The sequence below is a fragment of the Acomys minous genome, assembly GCF_964271855.1.
Source record: "Acomys minous genome assembly, chromosome: 19".
In the NCBI taxonomy this organism is placed as follows: Eukaryota; Metazoa; Chordata; class Mammalia; order Rodentia; family Muridae; genus Acomys; species Acomys minous.
The window spans coordinates 61,657,847-61,675,337 of record NC_140499.1 but is presented as its reverse complement, the minus strand read 5'-3'; the positions used below and the strand labels follow the sequence as shown (position 1 = coordinate 61,675,337).

General features: G+C 51.9%; 2 protein-coding genes across 5 annotated transcripts; one reads left to right on the top strand and one right to left on the bottom strand.

Moving 5' to 3' along the window:
• Nucleotides 1–167: 167 nt before the first annotated feature.
• On the bottom strand, nucleotides 168–12,740 carry SHC1 (SHC adaptor protein 1). 3 transcript variants are annotated; one of them, XM_084769497.1, is made up of 13 exons: nucleotides 12,416–12,740; nucleotides 8,390–8,557; nucleotides 7,737–7,807; nucleotides 7,164–7,227; nucleotides 6,952–7,071; nucleotides 6,494–6,547; nucleotides 6,149–6,200; nucleotides 5,859–5,985; nucleotides 3,507–3,693; nucleotides 3,349–3,418; nucleotides 3,136–3,267; nucleotides 2,764–3,002; nucleotides 168–1,816 (listed from the first exon to the last, which is right to left on the bottom strand). In XM_084769497.1, the coding sequence occupies exons 2-13, from the start codon at nucleotides 8,552–8,554 to the stop codon at nucleotides 1,688–1,690; spliced, it is 1,410 nt and encodes a 469-aa protein (XP_084625623.1). In that variant the 5' UTR covers nucleotides 8,555–8,557; nucleotides 12,416–12,740; the 3' UTR covers nucleotides 168–1,687. The 3 variants fall into 3 exon arrangements, with proteins under 3 accessions (XP_084625623.1, XP_084625624.1, XP_084625622.1); XM_084769498.1 differs by lacking the exon at nucleotides 12,416–12,740 and adding an exon at nucleotides 11,044–11,184; XM_084769496.1 differs by lacking the exon at nucleotides 12,416–12,740 and having other exon boundaries at nucleotides 8,390–9,454.
• A 78-nt stretch (nucleotides 12,741–12,818) lies between these two features.
• Nucleotides 12,819–16,230, top strand: CKS1B (CDC28 protein kinase regulatory subunit 1B). 2 transcript variants are annotated; one of them, XM_084769547.1, is made up of 4 exons: nucleotides 13,168–13,203; nucleotides 14,809–14,864; nucleotides 15,169–15,296; nucleotides 15,762–16,230. In XM_084769547.1, exons 1-4 carry the CDS (start codon nucleotides 13,180–13,182, stop codon nucleotides 15,812–15,814), a joined length of 261 nt encoding a protein of 86 aa, XP_084625673.1. In that variant the 5' UTR covers nucleotides 13,168–13,179; the 3' UTR covers nucleotides 15,815–16,230. The 2 variants fall into 2 exon arrangements, with proteins under 2 accessions (XP_084625674.1, XP_084625673.1); XM_084769548.1 differs by lacking the exons at nucleotides 13,168–13,203; nucleotides 14,809–14,864 and adding an exon at nucleotides 12,819–12,972.
• Nucleotides 16,231–17,491: the final 1,261 nt, after the last annotated feature.

The window sequence follows — 17,491 nt, the reverse complement described above, 5'->3', positions numbered from 1 at the left end:
CCCTACCGCGCATCCTCGCTGCTCCCTAGATCCCCGCGGACAGGGGTGCTAGCGGATGGGCGCTATCTTTTGAGCCCATTCGACCTTGCCCTGGGGGGGGTCCGCCGCCACCTCCCACCGATGGGCCCCCATCAATCAGACTTTGCAGAGTTGTTGAGAGGCCGAGGTAGAAGAAATACGGACTTTAATGAAGACTATTTCCCTTTGGTATAAGACATCCAAATCAAATATAGGCGAGGCCGAGGTTGAACACCAGTCGAGCCCCCCACCCCCACACCTCTTGTCCACAAGGCCTACAGAGTGAGCTTGCAAGGTTTCTGTCTTGGCCTCACCGGCCTGCAAGCGGGGTAGAATCTAAAGTAAGTTGTCACATCATGACCTCACAACACTGTTCAACCAAACTTCTGCTTAGGTCTCTTGAGGAAGAAGGAAAAAAAGAAAAGAAAAAAAAAATTCTGTCCTACTTACTTTTAGGACAAGGAGAAAAAAAAAAGGTTTGGAAAAGTCACTGAGGTGATGTATAAATGTAATTGATTATCAGAATTTTGTGCTCAAAAGTAAGCAACAGGAAACAAGAAAAATAAATCTACAGTCCTAAAATGTATGCGTGTTAAAGAGAGGGCGAGCAGTTCCAGACCTACAAACGTCTGCTTTCAGTCTCAATGCCTCCACCTTGGCTGTACACACCCCGGAGGCCCCTGTCAGTCACGCACACCCATCCCAAAAGGGGGACTAGCTGGGGTTGCAGAAGGAAGGGCTATACTTTGGCTGTAGACTATAACACACATGCAGACATGGGCCAGGCAGGCCTAAGAAATGTATACAGACCCCGCAGAGGGAAGGGTAAGTACAGGAGGCACCGGGCACGGCGGGGCTCGGACCCTGCTACTCCCCTCCCCCACCTGGACCGAGGCTCTGGGACAATCTCTCTTTTTGGTTTTTGGAGACAGGGCCTCTGCATAGTCCGGCCTGTCCTGCAACTCACTCTGTTGTAGACTAGGCTGGCTTCACAACTCCTCCTGTCTCTGCCTCCCGAGTGCTGTGATTAAAGGCGTGTGCCACCAAGCCCAGCTTGGGGCAATCTCTTAAGGGCTGCACACCCAAAAGGCAGAGGAGATAGCTGCCGCTCCTGCTCCTGTTTTCCCTAAACACAGGAAGGGGTGCTGAGTGGCACAGGGCAAGGAGCCAAGGTGTCAGCAACCCCTATCCACAACTGAAGAAAGGGCCTGAGAGATCTGTGCAGGAAGTTATCTGCTGACCTACGATAGTCAAAGGCACGAAGTTTTAAGGAGTGCACAGGGAGTAGGACCTGGGGTGCCCTGAAGGCCAGGGGTAAACCGGAGGTATGATTCTTTCCCTTTCCCCAAAGGGCAGTTGCTTCACTGGGCCGATCGCCACAGGGCATTTTCCATGATAAGAACCCACCCTTTGGGGGAAAGGGTATCAGGTTGGCACAGGCAAGGCCCGGGCAAGGGACCACTCTGTACATTAATACTTTGGTGAAGTTTGGGCAGAAGCAGGATGCTACCCTAGACTCCTGACTAAAACCCTCTCGGGGTGGGCACTAAACCCTGTGTCCACACTGCCCCAGCTCCCACCCAGGGCCACATCCACAGAACAAAGGTCCATGAGTTAGAGATCATGGTAGAAAGGGACAGAGAGCATCTTCTCGCGAAGGCAGAGTAGGTCACACTTTCCGATCCACAGGCTGCTGGAGACACAGTTCGCTGCCCGCAGAGATGATGGGCAAGTGATTGTCCATGTGGTAGCTGATGAGGTGACTGACGCTCTCGAAGCGGTGATCCTTTGTCCTAACCTGGAAAGTGGGAAATAAGCGGGTGAACCCAAGCGAAAAGTTCAGTAAGACCTGAGCCCCCAAGACTGAAGAAGATGGAGTCAGAGGGAGGTTAGCCATGGTTAGCTAGGCTTCTGTACAGAGCAGGCAGGCAGGCACCCCTGTGGCAATGGCGAGGTCAATTAACTGGGAGAAGGTGAAGGAGACAAGGAACCAGACATCATGGAAGCTGACAAACAGTAAAACTTCTGACTTGATGGAAGCTGGTATGTCTCAAAGGAGAATACACATAAAGAGAAAGAAAGAAAGAGAAAGAAAGAAAGAGGCTGAGGAAGAAAAAACAGCTGGTGGTGGTGGTGGTGGCAGCAATGCATGTTTTACTCCCAGCACTTGGGAAGCAGAGGCAGATGGATCTGAGTTTGAGGCCAGCCTGGTCTTCCTAGGGAGTTCCAGGACAGCCAGGGCTACACAGAGAAACCTTGTCTTGAACAAAACAACAAAAAGAAGAATAAGAAAAGACAAAACAACAACAACAACAACAAAAAACCAACAAGGTTATACGGAATCATAAGGAAGGTTGGATTTTAAAAAAAGAAAAAAGAACACCGAGTTTGAGCCTGAGGAGCTGGAGGAAATCCGGGGTCTCTATCGCAGAACCACCTGACCCTGGGCATCAGCACCACCTATCCAGGGTCATTTCCTCAATTAGCAAAAGGGTGCAGATCAGATAAGCTCGCTCTAGGGCTGGTAGACTTAAGGTCTGGGATTTGAGGACTAGTCAAAATCTAAAAGAACACAGCTCAGACTCGGGGATAGAAGGGAGGAACCCTGAGCCACCGTGGGCAGACATGAGGATCTAGAAGAGCAAAGGACGTCCACTGAAAGCCTCTAGCAAAGTCTAGAAATCATCAGGGAGAGGCAAAGGTGCCTCCTTCTCCCGCAGCTCTCCACACCTCTAGCATACTTACCACACCTTCAGGGTCCACCAGAAGCAGGTGCTTGGGCTGCCCACTCTGCAGGCCAGTGAGCACGTACTGGCCAGGCGTGGTTGTGCTCTCTCGCACCAAGAAGTCACCATTGAGCTGCAGCAGCGCTTCAGCCTCCCTCCGGCTCAGCTTCCCATGGAACCAGGACTCCCCTTGGAGCTGCTCAGCCATGGACATGGACTGGGGAGGGGCCGGCACCCGAAGCGCATCTTCAAAGGGTTCTAGGGAGGTAGAGAGAAGGCTGAGGGAATTGGCCAGACATCACCCAAGACCCAGACTTAGCATGGGAAACCAGGTAGGAGACAACAGGCAGAGAAGAGGGAACAAAGGAAGGTGTAGCTACAAGAAACTCACTCATGTCAAAGAGGTCCCGGGGTGCACTGCCATTAACAGAAGGATTTGCGGGGCCGGTCCCAGCCCCAGCTTGCCGGGCCTTGTCTAGATTCTGGATGTTGACATAAGACGGGTCATCGAAGAGCTCTCTGCCTATTAAAGAAAGACAGACTACATCAATCTGGGCCCTGCCCTCCGTACTCATCCCAGTCCCTTGCAGCAAACTGTTCGCACCTGGGCAGGGTGGTGGAGGCAGCATCTGTTTACGGACTTCATGGTCTCCTGCAGCATGTTGCCCTATAGGCTGTAAGAAGAAAAAAAATCAAGTGAGACCAAGACCCTAGCCAGCCACTTCCACCCTGGACTCAACTATCTCCAACCTGGCCGCTTACCAGGGTAGCTCCCAGGTGGCTGGGCATCTGGGCACTGGGCAGAGTGGGTCGCGCAGCGCCTTCCCGAAGCCTCATGTCTACCACCCCACCGAGAGGGGGTTCCTTCCCCGGGAAGTCGTTGTAGTACTGATGGTCAGGTGGCTCTTCTTCCTCCTCATCCCAAGCTGAGCCATCAAAGCCAGCCATCCTGAGAAGGGAAGGATCGAGTGAGGAGTAGGGGTAAATATGTGGCAGGAGACCCAGGAAGGGAAGAGAAGAGTGATCACACACACGAGGCACAGACCAAGGCTCAGCACCGAGGCTTGGTGCTATAACCCTCTAAGGCTGGTATTCCTCCCACAATTAAAAAAAAAAAAATTCCAGGGGTGTGGAGAGATTTACACAAGGTCTCTCAACTAAAAAAGAGTTGATATTTAATTTTGTTTTGAGCCCCCCCTCCCCAAAAAGCCTCTTACTTTTGACAGCTATGCTACCTCCTAAGAAGGATGGGAGCACTTTCGAACAAAGGGGACACCCAGCATGGTTAACATACACAGTCCGTCCGCCCCCCCCACCCCCCCCGCCCCCCGACCCATGGCCACACTGCTTATCTCTTGAGACTTGAAGAAGCACAGGGATCTCAGAATAAGAGATGCTGGGATGGGCTGGAGGGATGGCTCAGAGGTTAAGAGCACTGGCTGCTCTTCCAAAGGTCCTGAGTTCAATTCCCAGCCACCACATGGTGGCTCACAACCATCTATAGAGATGTGGTGCCCTCTTCTGGCCTATAGGTGTATGTGCAAGCAGAACACTGTATACATAATAGATAAGAGATCTGCTGGGACATACAGAGCTCAGTAGGTAAAAGTATGAAGATCAGAGCTCAGGTCATCAGAACCTGTGTACAAGCCAAGCCACCAGCACAAGGTTGGCCACCTGCAATCCCAGCACTCTTGAGGCAGAGACAGGATCCAGAGCAAGCTGCCAGCTGGCAGCTGTGTCCGGCAAGCTCCAGGTCAGCAAGAGTTCTTGCTTTGATAAACACAGTGTGAATCAGTAGAGGAAGACAACTGACATCGACTTCAGACTTCTACATGCACACACAATATATTCACATGCACAGAAAAAGAAAAAGATACTCTCTTCGGGCAGACTCTTTTCTTCTTTCTTTTTTTTTTTTTTTAAGATTTGTTTATTATATATACAGTGTGCATTAGATCACATTATAGATGGTTGTGAGCCACCATGTGGTGGCTGGGAATTGAACTCAGGACCTCTGGAAGAGCAGCCAGTGCTCTTAACCACTGAGCCATCTCTCTGGCCCCTCTTTTTGTTTGTTTGTTTTTTAAAGATTTATTTATTTATTATGTATATAGTGCTCGGCTGGCATGTACACCCGCACACCAGAAGAGGGCACCAGATCTCATTATAGATGGTTGTGAGCCACCATGTGGTTGGTCGGAATTGAACTCAAGATCTCTGGAAGATTCGTCAGTGCTCTTACCCTCTGAGCCATCTCTCCAGCGGCCCTCTTTTTGTTTTTTGACATATAGTTTCTCTGTGCGGCCCTGGCTGGCCTGGAAGCACAGAGATCCGCCTGCCTCTGCTTCCTTAGAGCTAGGATTAAAGTTGTGATTAAAATCCAGATTCTTTTTTTTTTTTAAAGATTTATTTATTTATGTATATAAGCACTCTATTGCATGTTTGCCTGCACGACAGAAGAGTACATCTGATAGAAGAGGGCACCAGATCACATTACAGATGGTTGTGAGCCACCATGTGGTTGCTGGGAATTGAACTCAGGACCTTTGGATGAACAGCCAGTGCTCTTAACCACTGTACCATCTCTCCAGCCCCAAAATCCAGATTCTTAATGACCTTCAGCAGCAGGAAATCACAGACCAGTGACTGAGGGAGTAAGGTGCTCAGTTGTTAAGAACACTGCTAATCTTACAGAAGACTCAGATTTGGTTCCCAGCGCTCAGATGGCAACTCACAACCACCTGTGTAATCCAGTTTCAGGGTGTCCGATGCCCTCTTTGGCTCCCACAGGCACTGCACACGTTTACATACTCCCAGTAAGACACACATATGCATAAAATAAAAATGAAGAACCTGAGAATTGAAAAGTTCAGCCAGCCAGAAAAAGCAATTTAGCGGGAGGTGCTGGAATACACCCCACCCTAAGCAAACAGAAGGCAGAAGCTGGCCCTGTGGCTGGCACGGGGAGAGCTGACTCAGCAGGAGAGGGGACAGAGTCACAGGAGTCATTACCTCTGCTGAACCCCTTGGAGCTTCAGCACAGGAAAAGAAAACCTTCTCACGCACAGTCTGAGGCCCAAGGGCAGCTGCACGCTGTCCCCGCCAGCTCACCTGTCATGGGGGGTGACCAGCTTCGGTGGATTCCTGAGGTATTGTTTGAAGCGCAACTCAAAGGCCTGCCCGATGGTGCTGATGACATCCTGAGCAAGCCCTTCAGGACACTCCAGGATATGGCAGGCTGGGGGCACAGCACAAACTGCGAGTGAGCTCTGAGGCAGGGTATTGGGGGGACACATGGGCAGGAGTCCCCCACCACCCAGCCGTTTCAGCAGGACAAGCCCTCTCAAGTGTAACTGGTAAGAGTCAGGAGACCGATCCCACTTGCTGCCCACAAACCTCACCTCTCTGGTTCACAGGGTCTTTGGCAACATAGGCAACATACTCAGCTGTGTCCTAGAGAGGGTGGGTTCAAAAGAGCAGTCAGCGAGATTCCACAGTCCCATCTCACTCCTGACCCCCTAAGGGATGTCCACAACCCTAGCACCCCCACTTCCTTAGCCAGCACCTCCTGCTCCCTCCCTCTTTCGGTTTCTCAAGACAGGATTTCTCTGCATGGCCCTGGCTGGCCTGGAACTCAAGAATCACTCCCTCCTAAGCGCTGGATTAAAGGTGTGCCCACCGCGCCCAGCACCTAGCCCCTAGCCTCTTCTCCTCCACCCCCATCTTTCCTCTGTTTCCCAACTCACCGGATCCCCACCAGACGCGAATGAGATAGATTGCATGTGATGGTTGGCAATGATCTGACAGAGGGCAGGGGACGGAGAAGGAAGGGAGTGGAAATGTCAGGGAGCCGTAGGGGTCAGTGTGAACCCCACCCCCGCGAAGAGCCTTGGGTCCCAGTCTTACTTACTCTCTTGACTTTTTACCCTATATTCTCCTAATTCTTCCTTTCTTTCATTCTTTTTTTTTTTTTTGGTGAGGTGAGGTGCAAGGTCTCACTATGTAGCCCCGGCAGGTCTGGAACTCAAATTCACCTGCTTCTGCCTCCTGAGTGCTGGGATTAAACGTGTCACTATACCCAATCCTTCTAATTTCTTCCTTCTCTATTCTCCGGCTGCTCCTGAGGACTCCCAAGTTTTTGGCCTCCAGATCCCTCCTTGCCCTCCCCTGGCTCTCCCGGGGCCCTTTCGGCAGCCCCCCGCACCTGCTTGCAGTCTGCTGCCATGAGGTTAAGGCTGCTGGTGGACACAGTGAGAGTGATTGGCATTCCAGCAAACTTCAGGTTACTCCTCCCCAGGATGGAGCTGAGTGGGCGGCTACAGGGCTGGGAAAGGGCCCGGAGACTCAAAAGCTGAGCTCTCCAGCCCCAGGAAACACCCCTGCCCCCACCCCTGCCCTCCACTCAGCCACATATACCTTCCTCCTCCTCGTTGCCCCTTTGGCACCAGGCACAGCTTCACACACCAAACTGATGGCCTCCCTGGAGAAACAGGGTTACTCAGACCCACCACTGGCCTCCCACTGGCCGGCGCTGCCACAGCGCTGGGGGAAGGGAAGGCCAGGCCAGACTCCCAGAGCACTCCAGGCTCTTTGTCGTGGTGGATTGAATTAAGGGCTTTAATATTTGATGACACCGAGGGGCTGCTTCCTGGCTGGTTGGGTTAGGCCCTCAATGGCTATAGCCCCACCTCTTCCCAGCTACCAAATGTTCCATTTCCCCTCCCGAGGCGGCAGCAGCCTCCTGCCCCTGCCTTTCCTAATCCATCTTCCCAGTCTCCAAGGCAGGACAGGTAAGGTGCTGTAGACCAGAGCTGGCTCTTTTTCAGTCAGACTTACTTCTGTAACTTTCTCTCAATTCGCTTGACTACCCGTACGAAGTCACCATCAGTACCACCACCGAATGTCCAACTTATGTCCTCCCCTTTCCTGAGAGACCTCTGAAATGTCATTAATTCTAGGACTCAACAAAATGCCTGCCTCCCCACTGACCTGGTGACCTGAGTCCGGGTGTTGAAGTCAAGGGCTCGCATTGACTGCAGGACCTCCACACAACCCATGTACTGTGGGGAAGGAGGGAAGAACGGGTCAGCCGCCCCTCCCCCACCCCCACTCCTGGCCCTCTGCAGAAGGGTTCTAGGGCTTTGGCCCTATGTGGTCCCTAAGGGAAGTAAGGTGAAGCAGTCTTCCCACTGCCCGGGGCTATCACGCCAACAGTGTGCGGCAAAAGGGAAAGAGGAAAGAAAGGCCACAGAAGAGGCCCCTCATGCACCTCGGTGAGACTGTGAGAGGAGGGGCAGCCATCGGGTGGGATGGAGTGACAGCTCTGGAAAAAGGGAGGAGCCTGGAGGGAAGCATCAAGAAGTCATTCTCATTCAACTCTTCTTACTAAAAGCTGATGTGTGCTTGGGCATTGTGTAAGCTGGGGGGTGGGGACTGGAGCAGGAAAGGGGGCCTTAGACAGAAGATTCCAGGCTAGAGCACAGGGGCAGAGGACTGGAGAAGGGGCGCAGCAGGTGTAAGAACTAGGAGAATGACACGGATGCGGCTAGGGGAAGAGCAGGCAGGAAGTCCCAGCAAGTCTGGAGTGAGCAGAGGAACTGGAAGGGGCATGGGAGGGAGTGGAAAGGAGGATGTTCACTCACCCGGACCAAGTAGGAAACCCCAGGTCCCATGACTTTGTCGTTGGGATGCAGCCAGCCCCGTGTGGGCTTATTGACAAAACTCCCGTGTCTGGTCCACTCTTCGCCCCCCAGCTGGCCCCCTTCTACTCGAGTCCTGCGCCCACCGCCTCCACTCAGCTTGTTCATGTCCTGGAGGGGGTGCAGGAGGCCTGAGTCCCGAAGGGCGGCCCCTGCACTCCCTTCCCCATCTTCAGCAGCCTTTCCTGGCTCCCCCTTAGGCCCCAAGCGCCCCCCAGCAGGGTTGGCCAGCTTTAGGTTGCTCATCCGGGGAAAGAAGGAGCACAGGGTAGTCGGACTATCGTCCCCCGGCAGAGGAGGCAGAATGGGTCCCAGGGATGAGGCTGACGGAGAGGGCAGCTCCTCCGGGGGGCTTGACCCTGAAGCCCCCTCCTCCAGCGATGACAGAGATTCATTCCGAAGTGGGTTGTACTTCGGCTTGGGGGGTAGAAGATCCATGGCCGGGACGAGAAGGGGGACTGCTGCCCGGCCCGGCCCCCCTGCCAATTCAGGCAAGGGGGCCAGGCAGGGGGCATCCCCAGGCCCTTTGCCTGGTCTGACCTGGGCAGCCAGGTGATAACAGAGGACCTAGGGAGGCGAAGGACAAGTGGCTTCTGCTTTCCCACGTCAGGCCTAGACAGTTTCAAGCCACATCCTCGCCCAGCCCAGCGAGGAAACCACTTATGGCTGGGGAGTACAGGCTGGACCCAGAGCTGACTGGCTCCTCCTCAGAGGCGGGGAGCTGACGAGAGAGACCAATCCCGAGGACAGTGCTGACTCACAGGCTCGGAGGGGCCGAGACTTCTCGCCACATAATGTGTGCCAGCTGTGCCACTCTCCCCTGCCCAATACAAACAACCAGTAATCTGTCTGGGGAGTAGGAAGGTGCCGGGCAGTAAAGAAAAATGGAAAAAGAGAAAAAAGAAAGGAAAGAGTTAAAAGAAACTCTAGACCGACAAGCTAAACCGACAAGGGCAAGCCAAAGAGAGCAGGAAGCCAGGGACCACTAGGAGGGATAAGAAAGGAAACAGAAGCTGCTGAGGGTGGAAAAGGGGGGGGGTTGCCAAAATTTAGCATTTCCTTTCCAGTCTTGGCTGAAGACAATTCCCACACCCCCTAGCCCAGACCACGCCCACCCCCACCATGTAGTGAGTGAGGTGACAGCTCCAGGGAACCTGGGTCATTAGCATCCCCCAACAACAGCTGTGGACAAGAGCTGGGCTCTAGGAAGGGAAAGTGGTCCCAGTGGATGTAGAGTGAGGCCAAGAGGGAACGAAAAGCTGAAATAGGAGGAACAGCGTCCAGTTTGGGTGATGCATCTGGAAGCTACCAGGCAGAGCAAGACTGATGATAGAGATCACCTACAAAGGACCTACGGGCTTTTTCTGGTTTTTGTTTTGTTTTTCTAGACAGGGTTTCTCTGTGTAGCCTTGGCTGTCCTGGACTCGCTTTCTAGACCAGGTAGCTTCGAACTCAGCTGAGCTATCCGCCTGCCTCTGCCTCCTGGGTGGCGGGATTAAAGGTGTGTGCCACCACGCCCAGCCCAACGACGACTTGAAGCCCCTTTCCCAGAGACCTAGTGGGGAAAAGCCGGAGAATATAGAGGGATCAGGCCAGCCCTTGGACCCACGGCCATGCTACTATTCTGTACAGGCTGTAAGCCCCACCGACAGTGCCCCTCACACTAGTAGGGCTTTGGAAGTAGGGAAAACAAAAAACCTGGAGCCTACAAGCCACAAAGGGATAATAGGGCCATAAACAAATCTGTGTGAATAAAGACAGGAAGGAGAAAGGGAGACTAGAAGTTGGGGCCTGGCCTTAGTGCATAACAACACCAAACCCATATTTCTTAGCCCACAGTTTCCTGCCACAACTCTGCTAAAGACTATACAGGAAGCTAAAGAAAGTGACCAATCAAAACAGCTCCAGAATAAACTATCACTTATTTCCTTTTTTAAAAATTAAGCAAGCCAAAACAGTGGCGCACGCCTTTAATCCCAGCACTTGGGAGGCGGAGGCAGGTGGATCGCTGTGAGTTTGAGACCAGCCTGGTCTACAAAATGAGTCCAGGCCGGCCAAGGCTACACAGAGAAACCCTGTCTAGGAAAAACAAAACAAAACAAACAAAAAAGTAAGCAAATACAAGAAGTAAAATATGCATTTTTAGCTGGATGTGGTGGCGCACGCCTTTAATCCCAGCACTGGGGAGGCAGAGGCAGGCGGATCGCTGTGAGTTCGAGGCCAGCCTGGTCTACAAAGTGAGTCCAGGACAGGCAAGGTAACAGAGACAGGGTTTCTTTGTGTGCAATGACTGTCCTAGAACTTGCTTTGGAGACCAGGCTGGCATCGAATTCACAGAGATCCACCCTCGACTTCCACCCCAGTGCTGGGATTTGTGGACCGTCATGCCTGCTAAAATATAGTTTCTCACAGGCCTCGCCTTCAAATTAACCTTAGATTTATTTTGGAGAATAAAAACTTATGATTCCACACGGAGAAACCCTGTCTTGAAACAAACGACCGTTCGGTTGTTACTAATAACGCTAGGACTTTAAGCCAGGTTAAAGATTACTCTCCACCCTTAGTGCCCATCCCGGGAAGGCTGTTACTGAACACACCTCTTCCTGAAAAGAAATTCTGTCGTTCCGTTGGCTAAGACCTCAGCTCCTGGCAGAGGAGGGGGTTAAAAAAAATCTGCTCCAGCCTTACACTCCCAAACACACAAAAGCACACCATGACGTCTTCATCTTGAGAAATAGCTTTCCGTCGGAGCGTTCATATCCAGAGGCAAGGAACGACCAACAGGTGTACACAGTTGGAAGAAAAAGTAAACAAGAACCTTTAAATTTGCTTAAAGAGATGGGAGATTGCCTACAGGACCACAGCTAGGTAGTGGGGGATGGGAGAGAGCCGCGTTAAACACCTCAGCCCAGCAGGGAGGAAGCTGGAGGGGCAGGAAATAGCAGGAAATGGCGAAAGCCTCAGGAATGTTTCCAGCAGGGAAGGTTGGGCAAAGTGGGGCCAGGATGACTGCCAAACCGGAGTTATCTGGTTAGGGGGAGGGGTCTTTTAAATACAACGGAAAGGACACTAACCCCTACTCCAGGCTCCGAAACAGTTTTCCTTCGGACTGCTGAAGAACTTTCACTCCTATTAGGCTCACCCAAGCCAATGCTTAGCCAAATCCAGGCATGGGAAAGTACACCTATGGCTGTCTCTAGGATGGGGTACTCCGAAAAGGAGCCGGGTCAACAGTCTCTAAAGAAGCCACTCCCTTGTCCACTCCCCTGCCTTAAACGAAACCCAGCCCCTTCAGCTTTAGTCACGGAGGAACGATGTTGCCTATAAGCTCACTCCTTACAACCACAGATTTCAACTTCCCACCTGATGGAGCACCGGAGCTCAGGAAAGTTAAGCCCAAGTCTTAAAGAATGGTGAGGGCTAAGTAAGCAAGTGAAGCGTCCGGAACTTAAGACCAGGATTTGGAGGCACGGACCCAAGCCCACAACAGGGAAAGGAGTCCGGAGGGGACCGAGCCCCTTACTAGGAACGCGGCACGTTTCCAGGACCAGACGTGGACAGTGGAAGGGGCGGGTCCCGGAGGGGCGGGGTCCCAGAGAGGCGTCACTTCTGCAAAATCGAATCCTTTTCAAAAGCAAGGTTTTGCCCCGTTTGGAAACCAGGCTTTTGATAAGACTAGGTTTAGCCGAGAATCTTGAGGCGGCAGTTTCAGAGAACGAGAAAGACCAATGCGGAGCTGGGAAACAAGTCTGGGGGTGGGCTTTGCAGGGAAGTGGAACGACAGGGTGTGGCCGCCACAATAAGAGACAAATCGGGGTTCGGGGAACCCCTGGAAGGTGGAAGGTGGGACTTCCGGGGAGGGGGTCTCGAGGGCGGGACTTATACAGCAAGACCGGAAGTAGGGTCCTGGGAGAGGGGTTCCGGGGTGGGATAGGAGGGGGTTGCTAGGGAGAGAAAGTCTAGACTTACCAGGGTCGCATGGAGTCTCCGCACCGCACCGCGGGCCGATCTGGTTCCGGATCACTCAACTGTCTGCTTAAGTCACCGCCCCAACTTTCACCCCGGCCCGGGCCTCCCCAGACAAACTTTATTACACTCACTTCCGGCCTCACTAACCCCTGACCCCCTACCTCGCCGCCCCTCCTTCCCCAGTGGGCTTCCCGACGCCAGCCAATGCGTGCGCGAGCAGGGGCGCGGAGCGCGGCGGAAGCCAATAAGAGCCCTAGTTTGACCCAGCTCACGCTTCAGAAACCTGAGCGCCGCACTCCATTTACAACTCGAGAAGACGCCAGCGCAAGCCAATCGGGGAGCTTCAAAACGGAGCTGTCCCGCCTTCGGCCGGGGAGGCCAATCGGAAGTGCGGGCGGTGTGTTTGAAAGCGAGGCCAAGGAGGGTGGGGAGCGCGTGCTGCTGGGAGTTGTCTGGAGGCCGGCGGCGCGGGGCTGAGCGCCCTCGGGCACGGCAGTTATGTCGCACAAACAGATTTACTATTCGGACAAATACGACGACGAGGAGTTCGAGTACCGGTCAGTGCCGGCGCGGGGACTACAGCCAGGTTGTGCGCCTTGACAAAAGAGAGCACACGAGGAGTTAGTTAACTTAGGCCGGCGGGGGATGGGGGTGGAGCGGGGAGGGCGTGGGGGGGGAGGGGGAAATGGTGTAGAACCGGCGCGTGCGCAAGAGATTAGCGGGCGGTGGGGTGGGGGGTGGGATAGGGTGCCGTAGCAGAACGCATGCGCAAAAAGTGGACGGAGAGGGTAAAACAATGAAAGGGAATTTGGAGTTGGCCGGCTGTTAAACGGATCATTCGCACAATTTTGTTGTGGCAGGCTAATAGGAATTGCTCGCATTCCTAAAATCTCAAAGTCTACTGGGAGAAAGAAGGTAGCCGGAAGTTTGGTGCTCCTAGTGAAAGGACGGTTCTGAGAGAGCCTTGGTGTTGGTGGTTATTAGTTTATGAAAAGGAAAAGGAGCGTCGTTGTCAGCCTTGTTTTAGATGGAACGTTCGCAGGACGTGGAGTGGCATGAGACTGTGGACGTTGGTAGATACCTTTCAAATATGTGAGCATTTATGGAGTGCATGTGGGCTTCACTTCTGCTGACGTGCATGATAAGCCGGGACGGTAGCCCACACCTTTACCCTCAGCGTCCTGGAAGCTGAGGCTGCAGGATTGTCACAGTTTTCAGCAAGCCTGTCCCAAACAACAAAGTGCAAAGGAATGCATGGTCGGTGCTTGTGACAGACTCTCTAAAACTCCATGGGATGAACTGACTATACAAAGACCATGAGTGTGCACGGAGCCGAGTGCAGGTGTGAGGAAGCAGGAAAGTTTACCACAGGAGACTACTGAGATGAGACCGTTAGAACACAGGGAAAGGAAGACCACTCCTGAATTAGACTGTACGAGGTGGCTATCTGCCAAGAAATTTAAGAAATTCTTGCAGTGAGCGCAAGCATTTGCATGTGATAGTGCCAATACTGTGAACTTAAATTGAAAATTAGGGAAAATTAGGTTGATGTTGCTCTGGTCTCTATTCCTTGTAATATTAAGACCAAAAAAAACTTGCTGCTTTGTATTCTCTCTCCATAGAAAATATAAAATAAGAATTAGCTTTTCTGTGTCTCTTGTCCTACTTCAGACACCCTGGAGAATTGGGCGTGTACTGATAAATATATATAATCTTTCTTTCTTTTTTTTTTTTTTGACAAGAAAAACCCCACACTACAGCCAGGTGGGGTGGTGCACACCTATAATCCCAGCACTTGGGAGGCAGAGGCAGACAGATCTCTGGTCTACAGAGTCCAGAACAGCCAAGACTACGCTGACAAACCTGGTCTCCGGAGTGGGGGCAAACCCACATCATTATACTGACAATCACCTGGGTCTCACAAACAAGCAGGGTCAGGCTGCTTTGTTACTTGGCTCCTGTTACCTTTTGTACGCAGCCGCTGCTGTGCCTGTAACTGAAGCACTGTGCTTACAGCATTGCCTGGCTGGGAAGAAATGAGTGGCTTTGCCCCCCAGAAGAGGGACTTGTAGCTTAGTGGTGGCATTTTTGTTTAAAGGAAGGGTTTTTGTTTTTATTTCTGTGCATGAAAATCACAATTTTGTGTCTGGGACTTGTTAGGATGCAAATTCTTTTCTGACATTTGGACTTGAATTGCCGGGAGGGAGCTCCTCTTTTTATTACTACAAGGAAAGCATTTAGTACACCTTGTCTGAGCGTGAAAAACTCAGTCTACCTGAGGTAGTATGCCTCAAGTCAGGTGACTTTTTTGCCGTTAACTTTTGGTTGGTAAAAGGGCGGTGCTGGGATTAAAGACCCCACCACCACACCTGGCTACATGCTTGTTTTCACAGATCCTCTCCAGCCCGGGACGTCCTGAAACTCCTGGTAATCCTCCTGCCATATCCCTGTGAGTGCCAAAATCACAGATGTGAGCCACCACGCCCACCCTCTTTTCTTTTTTGGTTGTTGTTTTTCGAGACAGGGTTTCTCTGTGTAGCCTTGTCTGTCCTGGACTCACTTTGTAGACCAGGCTGGCCTCGAACTCACAGCGATCCACCCGCCTCTGTCTCCTGAGTGCTGGGATTAAAGGCGTGAGCCACCACACCTGGCTCACACTAGGCCTTTTTTTCTTCCTCTGCTTTTCTTTGCACGTAGGTGAGTGTGTGGCTGACTGTACCCACTACTGACACGGACCCATGTTTCTGTTACAGGCATGTCATGTTGCCCAAGGACATAGCCAAGCTCGTCCCTAAGACCCATTTGATGTCTGAATCTGAGTGGAGAAACCTTGGTGTGCAGCAGAGTCAGGGATGGGTCCATTACATGATCCATGAGCCAGGTCAGTACAGTGTAAGGCGGCTTCGCCTCCGCCTGAAGGAGAGAGAGGACAAACTCCCTGGCCGTCCTGGACTCACTGTGCAGACCAGGCTGGCCTCGAACTCACAGCCAGCCGCCTGCCTCTGCCTCCCGAGTGCTGGGATTAAAGGCGTGCGCCACCATGCCTGGCAAGGCATAGAGGGGACTCTTTTAAGGCCACATATTACCCTGATTGTGACCCCTTTAAATGACTGGATGTGTTACAAATAAGCGCAGACAGTTCTATTTCTTGGTAAGACACCAGACACCCAGGCCTGTACGGAGAAAAGCATAACGGTTACGTGCGAGGCAAGAAGGCCAGACTTGTGGGGCCGCTCCTATCTGAGTGCGGTTATGAAGACTGAGTGGGCTCAGCTGGGGGACACAGCACAGACTGTGCTAGAATTCTGTGAGTTGTTTCTTAGTTAGATTTCACTGATTCTTTCAGAGCCTCACATCTTACTGTTCCGGCGGCCGCTACCCAAGAAGCCAAAGAAGTGAAGCTGACGACCCCCTTCCCGCCTCAAGCTTTACGCGGCTGTCCTCCTTCCTGCCATCTTCCTGCCGTCGTGGTCATGTCGCTTTCTTATTTCTCACTTTGATATTTAAAGGATGTTCGTTCAATACACTGTTTGAACGTGCTGGACCCTGCTCTGCTTCTTGAGCTGAGCCACCAGTGGCACAGCCCTGTCAGGTGAGGGTGACCTCAAAGCCCTAGTGTGCTCTGCATCCAGCAGGCCATCTCTGCCATCCTCGGAAGCACGTGGCGGTGTGAATTTGCTGTTGTGCTTTTTACTATTAGGTATTGTATTTATGGTGACTTATGGATTTGTGTCTATGTGTTGGAAACTTTCCGTCTTATCTGACAGATCTCCTCCATGTCATAAGCCTTGATTAAAGGAAGTTTTTATAACTAATAGTATGGTTATAGGATCCCTATGTCACTGTCCCCTACACACACACACACACACACCCATCCGGCCCCCCAGCCATCCCCTCTCCTGCAACCAATGTGATACTGTGGAATTATTCTGATTCTATACCCTTCCGGTGGGTGATGGAAACTCAGCTGTTGGCAGTAATGAGGTTTAGTTGAATACTGCAACAACTAATTCATAATCTGTGTTTGTTGGATTTACAGTAAAAAGCATTCACTAAATGTATTTCACTCTGGCTTCTAGCCTAAGATAATGGTTTTATTGGGACATCCTTGTCTCGTCACAGCAAATGAACGTCCCTACAGTCTGGTGTTGTCATTTGCGTAGTCCCAGCACTTAAAGACCATGCAGAGGTTGGGGGGCGGGTAATTACAGCTGTGGGGTCAGCTGTAACGAATGGCTGGAGCTGGATTGCAGATGGAACTTTGTGGACATTTCCAAGTGCTGACACCGCGCGACCATGCCTGGAGGGAGTCTTTGGAGTTGGCTGAAGACGAGGCTCCGCAGTTGAGAGCGTGCATCTCACTCCCTGCGCCCATACTGAGGTGCTCACAGCCACCCGTAACTCCAGTTCCAAGAGATTGAACACCCTCTCCTGGTCTCTAGAGACCAAACACACCTGGCATATACGCTAACCCATAAATTTAAATTTTTTTTTTTACAGAAAAATTCTGGAGTGTAGACTGAATTTAAGATCCCAGCACTCGGAGGCAGAGGCAGGCAGATCTCTGAGTTCAAGGCCAGCCTGGTCTACAAAGACAGTTGCAGGACAGCCAGAGCCCTAATACAGAAAAACTCTGTCTCAAAAAACCAAAAAAAGGGCAGGTGTGGTGGCACATACTTTTAATCCCGGAACAGTGGTTTGGATTGAGAAGGCTCAGAGGTTGAGTACTACCAGAGGACCCTGGTTCAATTCCCAGCACTCACGTGGAGCTCACAATTGTCTGTAACTCCAGTTCCAGAGGATCTGGTACCTTGACACAAGATACGTGCAGGCAAAACATCAGTGCATATAAAAGTATTTTTTTAATGGTGTTTCAGCTGGGTGTGCTGGCATACGCCTTTAATCCCAGCATTTGGTAGTCAGAGTATGGCAGATTGCTTTGAATTTCAGACCAGCCTGGTCTACAAATCAAGGACAGGACTACAAGAGAAACCCTGTCTGGAAAAACCATAAATAAATAAACAGTGATGGAGGCCAGCCTTGTCTACAAGGGCTACACAGAGAAACCCTGTCTCA

Excerpts from the sequence above, each read along its gene's own strand:
- SHC1 (XM_084769496.1), bottom strand. The coding sequence starts at position 8,884 with ATGGATCTTCTACCCCCCAAGCCGAAGTACAACCCACTTCGGAATGAA. Across the intron at positions 7,808-8,389 it reads GGGTTTCCTACTTGGTCCGG|TACATGGGTTGTGTGGAGGT; the intron begins GTGAGTGAACAT and ends CCTTCCCCACAG. Across the intron at positions 3,003-3,135 it reads CCGGGACCTCTTTGACATGA|AACCCTTTGAAGATGCGCTT; the intron begins GTGAGTTTCTTG and ends CTACCTCCCTAG.
- CKS1B (XM_084769547.1), top strand. The coding sequence starts at position 13,180 with ATGCGCAAAAAGTGGACGGAGAGG. Across the intron at positions 14,865-15,168 it reads AATCCTCCTGCCATATCCCT|GCATGTCATGTTGCCCAAGG; the intron begins GTGAGTGCCAAA and ends TTTCTGTTACAG. Across the intron at positions 15,297-15,761 it reads TTACATGATCCATGAGCCAG|AGCCTCACATCTTACTGTTC; the intron begins GTCAGTACAGTG and ends TGATTCTTTCAG.